Source organism: Nothoprocta perdicaria, unplaced genomic scaffold (genome assembly GCF_003342845.1).
Source record: "Nothoprocta perdicaria isolate Ctin4 unplaced genomic scaffold, notPer1 scaffold_1, whole genome shotgun sequence".
NCBI lineage: Eukaryota > Metazoa > Chordata > Aves > Tinamiformes > Tinamidae > Nothoprocta > Nothoprocta perdicaria.
This window is the reverse complement of record NW_020454093.1, coordinates 9,571,329-9,580,094: the sequence shown is the minus strand read 5'-3', so window position 1 is coordinate 9,580,094 and position 8,766 is coordinate 9,571,329. Positions and strand designations below refer to the sequence as shown.

At 40.4% G+C, this 8,766-nt stretch overlaps 1 protein-coding gene across 5 annotated transcripts in view; it reads right to left on the bottom strand.

Annotated features, from left to right (window-relative positions):
* SLC38A9 (solute carrier family 38 member 9) overlaps nt 1-8,766 on the bottom strand; it is a 44,262-nt gene that overhangs the window by 11,613 nt on the left and 23,883 nt on the right. For all 5 annotated transcript variants that reach the window (XM_026037374.1, XM_026037383.1, XM_026037366.1 and 2 more), the window contains 2 exons: nt 6,912-7,019; nt 3,242-3,348 (listed from right to left, as the gene is read on the bottom strand). In XM_026037374.1, coding sequence (XP_025893159.1) covers nt 3,242-3,348; nt 6,912-7,019 — 215 coding nt within the window. The remainder of the gene's footprint in view (nt 1-3,241; nt 3,349-6,911; nt 7,020-8,766) is intronic.

Sequence of the window (8,766 nt, the reverse complement as noted above, 5' to 3'; positions counted from 1 at the left end):
TTTTTTTTTTTTTTTTTTTTTAAAGAGTACATTTTTCACTCTGTAACAAAACCTAAACACAGGGATAATATTATGTATTTTTATAGCATATAAATCAACACAGATTTGACCTCAGGAGCTACCAGAACAAAGAACACCCTAATCTCCCTAAGTAACAAGAGAAGTAGTAACAGTAACTCAACCCAAATTTATCTTTAGTCAAACATCCTTCAGCTCTCTTGCAAATATCTTTATCTGCATAAGAAAGAAGCTAAGACAGCTGCCCTCATACAAGTGTGCRCGGTTAACACGAACACCCCTCCATTACTGCTCAGGAGACCCAAGTGCACTCTCTAAMGACCTTGACTACAAATACTATTTAGGCAGTATAATTCCAGATAAAACCCTAGGGTACATGAAGAGAGATAACATGATTATTTTCAAAATAACACAGCAATAAACCCATTTGTYTATTTTCAAGAAGTTTATAGCCGGACTGAGCAACACTGTGGAAAGAACCATCTAAACAGAGAGAACACAACTGTCCCTGCACCTAAGAGTTYACAATGTAAGACTCAAATACCAATCAGAAGACTGAAATAATCCTATCACAACTCCAGGATAAGTATCAGGGAGAGGTACAGTGTGCTGCACAGCACTGGAAGTAGCACAGTGCAGGTTCTAGGGCTTCTCTACAGGTATTTTCTGTGCAGTGTCGAAAAGAACCAGCAACTTTTAGGCCTCATTTTCCCCGCTGCAGGGCATGGGGACAGCAGTTTCTTTTTTCCCCTCAGTGGCACAGCTGAAACTAGTTTGTAGAGTCCTTCTTGGGTGGAGAAGCCTGAATTAGCCTATTGTAATTATTAACATACTAGAAGAAGCTGCTTTTGATTATCTCATTTCAGATTAGTTGCTTCTGAAAAGTCAGGTGCTGCCTCTGTAATATCTCAGCTGGACTCTGTCCATATTATGCAAAAGCCCTTGACTAGTTCCAGTTCCAATAGCAAGCGATAATGTCTAACAGGATGACAAAAAAAAAAAAAAAAAAAAATTGTTCATCAAGCTGCACAACACAGAATTACTTTGGCTGGATGCAGAAAATGATGGCAGGGGAGCATCAAAGCAGCTCACTTGATTTAGAGCAAGTGCTGCTCCGTGGCTCCTTCCACAGCCACTCCACTGCACGGGATTAGCAGCAGAGGACTCCTCCTCCAGCACACCTGGTGTTAACCCTGAGCACCGACACCTCGCTCGGACCAGAACGGAAGCTGTTGCTGTTCTGGATTTCTGACTCCATTAAAAGAACGGAACTGTTTTTCTTACTTCCCAAAGTGCTTCTTACAATCCCTAGGTTCAGCAGCTTTTCTAGCTTAAGTTCTGTCTTTTAACAGAATTCCAACTGAGGTGATGTTTTAACATGGTTATCCCATAAAAAATGTTGTCTCCATTCACTCGCTGTGAGATACTGATAGAATGAAAAACATTTTATTGATATTAATATGTATGAAACAAATATCCTCAAAACTGACTTTCACAGAGATTGGGAGCTGTATGCATATGTAAGACTTCTAGTTGGTCCAGCAGCCCAATGAACTACAAAACAATTTGTTCTTCAAGAATATSAGGGCTTCACTTACATCTGCAAAACACTTCAGAGGTCTGGGTAACAGGCTCCTGTACAGCTACAAATAGCAAGAATGGAAATTATGAATCCTATTTAGAGATGTTAAAAGTTACTGTGACCCTGTAAGCAAAGGAACATAAAACTGAAGGAATTCTGCACAGATTTCGCTTCCCATTATATATCTTTCCTGTCATACTTGAAGGTTTCCTTCGTGAGCAATTCAAACGCTGTCCAGCAGCGCAAGTCTTGTTTGGGATGCAYGCTAAAGCTGACCTGGAAATGCAGCTCAGATCCCAGAAAGAACATTTGGAACTGCTGATTCAAATGCGGCAGCAGTTTCTTTGTCCTTAGGAGAATAAAAGAAATTTGGAAAATATTCTGGGTGGGTGCTGCTCTTTGGTTTCTTCCTGCAGTGTCAGTGGAGGGGGAAAAGCTACAGGAGTCTTGAATGTGACTGAAAGGCATCAGGCCTCCTTGCATGTAGGACTGACTATAGGAGTGATCATCCCTTTAGAATTTGAAAGCCCACACTAAGAGGAAATAGAAGTCTTACCCCTTTTCTGTATCATAAGATTTACTTAGGAAAACTCTTTTCYCAGGAAAAAGTTTTCTTTCGCAAGAGCTCCATTAACCCACTGCTTAAGTGTTACACTACTTTCAAAAGCGCCTGTAAAACACATGAAGCTTTCTAGAGGAGAGGTCAGGACTCCCTTTGCAGAAGAGGTCGGCCAGCCTTGGCTGACAAGGACAAGAAAGTCAGCTTAGGGTAATATTAAAGCAAAATGGCACCTCGCTGCAATGACACATAACCTGCAATTCTCCTCTGAATGAGATGTACCAGCCTCTGACACGGGTAAGAGTTAACATTTTGTGAATGTGAATAGATATTATGAAGTTGGACAAAGAAGAGGAGGAAAAACACAACATAATTAGATTACAAATGTACTCTAAGACTCTTAAAACTCTATTATAGCTACTTTGCTTTTTAGTAGTCCAAAGAAATCTTCCTGCCTGCCTCACAACATGGGAAGATACTAAGAAGGAATGCAGTTTCATCTACCTAAAGCAGTAACATAACTTTTTGAAAGAGTAAAGAACCAGTCTAGAGTCTATATATCACAGAGGCTCCCAATGCCATGCTTCAATTTCAAGGATTTCCTAAAGAGCATCAGGTTTCCCAGACCTTGACTTGTAGCAGAAACTCCTGAAGTAACTCTGAAAAAAGATGTTTTCCAGACCCCAGCACTAGTATTCAAAACCCTTGACTACAACTAGCCTTCTGTTTAAAATGCTCAAGTATTTTTCTTTCTGAAATTTATCACTTTTCTTAAAGCCTTGCAACATTATCAAGCCTTCTGCCTGTTATGCATTATTTGGTCATTTACTGTCAGTCTAACCACAAATAATTTCTCATCCTTCCTCATGGATTTCATCTGAGTGAGTCTGTAATGCATCTATTACTCATTGGCAGCCAGTGAAAAGTATGTGCAACAGCTTCCTCATCAGATCACAAGGTGAAATTATATTTTCTGAAGCTATTACAGTCCCTGGATCAATTTCAAGAGAAGCAGACAAGAAAATATTACTGTTGTCTGGCAATCTAGATACAAATTATCAAAATTTGGTGAAATTACTTACATTGTTTTCTTGATTCCTGTTATTCTGAAGAAGGGTGATGACACAATTGTGGATGAAGAAGGCAAGTGTCAGAACACCCGTGAGCTGAGGAAACAGAATTCTAAACTCTGAGGAGAGGAAAAAAAAGAAAAGAAGTGTTAWTTACTTCCATCTTTGAAACAAATGATAAGATACACAGAACATACAGTGCTGAAGTCTACTGCCAGAAATGTGAACTGTCATCTTGAGATGGGCCAGTATCTTGCCACTCATCAGAGCCAATCCAGTTGTCATGAAGTACAGAATCATGAAAACAGTGCTGATTAACTACTGGAACAGTCTCCAAGAACAGCATCACAGGATCCCAACAATAAAAGATTATCAGGTTAATCTAGGACTTTGTATAAAGCCTTTCTGCTTCTCAGAATTATTAGGAAGCATTTTTGACGCTGGAATCGGTTCCAGGGAGACTGTACGTGTAACCTTCCCTCAAAACAGAGATAAGGTAAWGGTGTCATTTGTTCTGTGAGCATGTTTTCTTTCTTATTGACCTAGGTCAAGATCAACAAGTTAACTATGCCAGAAACTGCCATCTGTAGATATGTGAGATGCTGCTTCCAAACTAAAAGCCCTGAAACAGGCTGAGAAAATTCTTGACTTATCATAATCCACTCCTACTTCCCCTCACTTTTGTGTGTGTGGTGGGGGAGGGTGTGTGTGTGGGGGGTGCCCCTCCATGGGAATATCTCTTCTTTTCATACTCAGAGCATTATGTCCACAAGACTGTATTTACTGAAATACTGCAAATATTCTGGAATTTATCAATGCTATAACATCACTAGTGCACCATACTGAGTGTACTACATAAGGATATACATACCCTCTGAGTGTTACACCAGTTAGAGACTGCTGAGMTAGCTCAGCTCTGGAAGGCGTCCAGCAGCGCAGCAAAACTCTTACCAGACTCTCACAAGCACAGATCAAATCACAGAGAGCTCCATGCAAACATATCTGGACCACTTTTCTCTAAATTGTAATGCAATCTGTATGGCAAAGGTACCCTAGGTACTTAACAAGAGGGCTCCTGCAACCTGACAGACTCCATCTTCTTGTGGACATGATGCTGGTTTGGGTACACCTGAAATATCTAACTAGCGTGACGTGCTATCAATAGAACTCAGAGCACACAAGCAAGTCTTGGGCTTCTTTCCCACTACTTTCACCTCAGTAAAACAGTCAGTCTGGCAGATACAGAAGCTCCCCCAGCACTGTGCTTCCCCCACCACTGCAGCAGCCTGGATGTGTCTGCGGTAGCTACGTGCTGGCCTTGTCCCCTAGCAGTACTAGCCACACTGCCAAAATCATCAAGCTGCTGCATGCTATGTTTCTTACAGTACCCTGCAGAACATATTTCTATAATTCATTTTACACTAGCACTGCTTAATAGGGCTTTGGACTTGAACCTCAGGACACCTCAAATCAGCCTGRTTTCTGATTTACACACATGTGTTTGTGAACCCGAGTCTGGGTGAATTTTCTCCTGCATTACAAAGAATCTGCAGATGTGAATCCACACCGGAATTCCCAGACTGGTTGCTGGCACAGCTCACATTCAAACCCAGCCTGCAGAGAAAGGTTATATGGGGTTTCTCAGAGAGAGGTGGCAGTAGCGTGTTGTATTTACCTAACTGCCCTGTTGTATTTTTTAAATCTTAGCTTTTGTGTGCAGTACCATCAGCAGAAGCCAGCTTTAGCACTTTAAATTTCTCARTTTCATCAGTTAGTTGGAAACCAACTCTTGTAGCAAACCAATGAGCCATTAACTAGAATTCAATTTCTTAAAGACTCATTTTATCCCATATTACTGTAAGGCTTTGGATGCTCAGAACCCTTTACTTGCCAAGTCTTCACTTCTCAACCTATGTGCTCCCTGTCTATATAAATTCTGCACTGCAGCAAGACTAAACATTCTAGTCTACCAAATACAGCCTTTGAGCAGCACAAGTTAGCATATTATTCCTACTTACAAATGAGAGTTGAGAATAATGTCATACAAAAATAAATTAGGTCATTAGCACAGATGCTAATCACCGAGTGCTTTGAAATCCAAATTGTTACACTGCACATAAAAGTAATTCATCAGTCCATAAAAGCACTCTTACAGCATACACAGTGATGATGAAAACAGACCAACACACACATCACTGCAGACCTTACCTACTTCTATCTATGTATTTATACATGTTGAACACCCAAGATTCTTAGGGAATCATGGAAAACTTCCTTACATGCAATTCATCCCGACAGAATCTGTTTTGGCCTTCTACAAAGGGATACTTGGCAAAAATTGCTCAGCTTTGAAGACTCAAGCCAGAACTGACCATCATTTTCCTTCTCAGTGACATAATCAAGCTTAAGAAAAAGTTTTACCACAGCTTTTGCTCATTTCTCACCATTCAGATCTTGAAACAGGCTTCTAAAAGCCTGTCCAAGATGCGGAAGCACGGACCTTCAGTGGTCGTGGGAGAATGAGTAAGMAGAACTGATGAGAGCGCTCTCCACTGAGAGGTGGGGAAAGGAGAGATACTGGATTATGAGCAGAGTTCTGATAAAAAATACACAGAATACACTCAGCTCTTCATTTTTTTTTCCTCAAACAAGCCCAATTTAACTGTAGAGCTGAATCAACCTAGTGGGAGTAGTAGTAGAAGAAGGGTAACAGCTGCAAGACTAACACAACTCTCATGTGAATACACRTCAATTATATGAATTGTGTATCACTTAGTGACTATTAGGTGTAGTTTATCTGTTGAGCCAATGACRCTGTGTCTTACCACAATTGCACAGATAAGAATAGATTCTATCATCTACTGCAGAACAGCTCTGGTGTTTCTCTTTCGATCTCCATTTTACTACAGTAATTTAAATTGTTTCGTAATGATTTAAATCACTGTGGTTCTCTTCTTCAATTCCACAGTCACAGTCCTAACAAGAGTTTCCATCCTATGTGGAAAACCAAAACAGCACTTATCATGATTAGGACTTCTTAAGCCATGCACTGCTGGGAAGAATGGCACAAACCACAGAAGAAAACTGAAGAGACTGCTTATCTCTGAACTTTGTCTTATACTGAAGTAAATAAGTAACTTTTAAAGAAGGATAAAACTGTTTTTGCTCCTAAACATACGAGAGTGATCCARTTCAGTACCACAGCACAGCTCCTTGAAGCTAGGTGGAAATGCAGTTTTTTTTTCTCCTATTGTAAAGCATGGGGATGGGGAAAACAATAGCTAAACACCTGGCCCTAATCCCTCTTTCCAAGTCTCCTTAAATACGGAACTGATCTCCCTCTAGCTTACCTGTTCATGCAGTAGTGCCATTTGTACAAGAGCTAACTGGCATTTGAAAGAGCAGGAGAGATGTGGCTATACATGACAAAGGTTGCAGATACCTCTAACGGTAGCTTCTCCTCTTCTCCAGTGTTGATACTTGTCTCCTAACAAGCAACATTAATAGAAGGATTTCTTTTCCCTTCGTCACAAGAAATCCTTCCTGGGCTTCCAGCTGTGACATCGGATAGCATCTCCTTGCTCCATTTACCTCCCAGTGCCATTACAAGGTGGCTGAGACAAACATATATGAAGTCTTTTAAAAAGTCTAATTCCCACGGCATACACACGTCTCATCTTACCTGGTACAAAAAATTCGTTCTCTGTAAACCAGTTGAATTCTAAGTGGATCCCAAGTTGAGCAGCCTTCACAGTGACAAGAAAAACTAAGTAGACAACTGAAACTGTACCTAAATGAGAGGGGGGGAAAAAATGAACAAAAAGCAGTACAARGTATGCTCTTTTTCATTCTTACTTCATCCTACAAATGACCCAAAGTCCAAATAGATTGGTATTTGCTCTTAAAAAGACAGGGCAAGGCTAAGTTCCTTCCTTTTAGGTCAGAAGTCAGAGAAAGAGCAACACAAATCCATGCAAACTCCAGATATGTTTAATCTTCTCCAGGTGCTGCATGAGTGATGGCAGAAGGGATGCCCTGCAGTGCCCAGCACTTCAGGCAGAGAGAGAAGGACTTCAGCTGACATGGTTTCCATCTGACAGGGCATCTAGCTGGCTGAGGGATTGCACGTGCTACAGTGCCCATTCAGTCCTTACCTTTGGAACCAAATGGCACAGTGTGATACCAATTAATGCTAACTGTAATTGCAAACTTGACACTGGGAGTCAAAAGCCTAATAACTGCATTTGACTGTGATGAGTATAACCCTTGTCTTGAACATAACCTAAGTGCACAGGATTTGCCTTATATGTGACCGGTCCAGAGTCATCCAATAATACACTGAGCAGCCTGAGAGCTACAAGTAAGATCAGAGATGGATGTATAATGGATATGGATGGATGTATAATGGATATAAGTGTCCTGCCATATCTGCATGTGGGACAGACAGCATATGATCTCGGTGCTGGTTATTTAAAGAGATAGGGACAGCAGAAGGGCAATAATAAATACCAAAACAATAATTACCCATATAATACAAATAATAACCACCACCCAAAGACCAAAGGAAATGACATTAGTAGTAAATAAAACTACTGTGATGAAGCATCCTGGCTAACAATCCTGCTAGTCATAGAACAGGCTGTAAGTAAATGCTGATTCTTTACCTTCACTCATATAGGTCAGAATACAGATTCAGAGAAGATACCATTTCATTCTAGCAAGATCTCCAGGATTACAAAATAAAGAAATATTTCATTTGATTACACAGAGAAGAGTCCAGGAGTTAAGTAGGGAGAGGGTTCTGTGCTTGAGGACCAGGTGAACAGCTAGTATGGCCCATGGTTTCCTAAGCAATCAAGTTTCTGCAAGTGTAAATATCACTAAAAGAAACCTTCTATTATTTCAGCACCTCAAAAAAATACCTTCCACTTTTTCTTGTGCTATAATATTTAAGGTTCACCAAAATTATGAAAACTTCGAACAGTTTCTTCRTTGCCTATTTATTTTCTGAGTAAACCTGAAATTTTTCATAAGAACAGATTAGTCCTTAAATGAAARAGTTGCCCATGAGAATACACTTTGCACATATTTTAAAAAGAGGTACAGTCTCACTTGAAAAAGTAATTTCTTACTCCTAATGTGTCAATGCTTGGTTTTTCTACAAAAAACCTCACTTTTTATATATAACTACTGTCATTTACTTCAACAATAACTTCCTGTGTTGTATTTTCATTTGACTTGTCAGATTCAAGCTCTAAGGAGGTGTCACACCAAAGTGGACAAACTAGGCTCTCATCTCCCTGTTCTCTACCCCTTCTATTGCCCGCCTCTTTCTTTTTCAACCCACTGGGTCCTCCCTATCTCCTTTTCTGTCCTCTTCACCACTAATGCCCTCTTGCCTCTCCYTGACTATAAACCAGGACCAATCCCATCCATCATCCATGCACTTCATCCACCCCACCAAACCCTGGCCTGTAAGGCACAGAAACAAAAGCAAGTAACAAATGTTCATCTTGCAGCACAGAACAGACCACAGA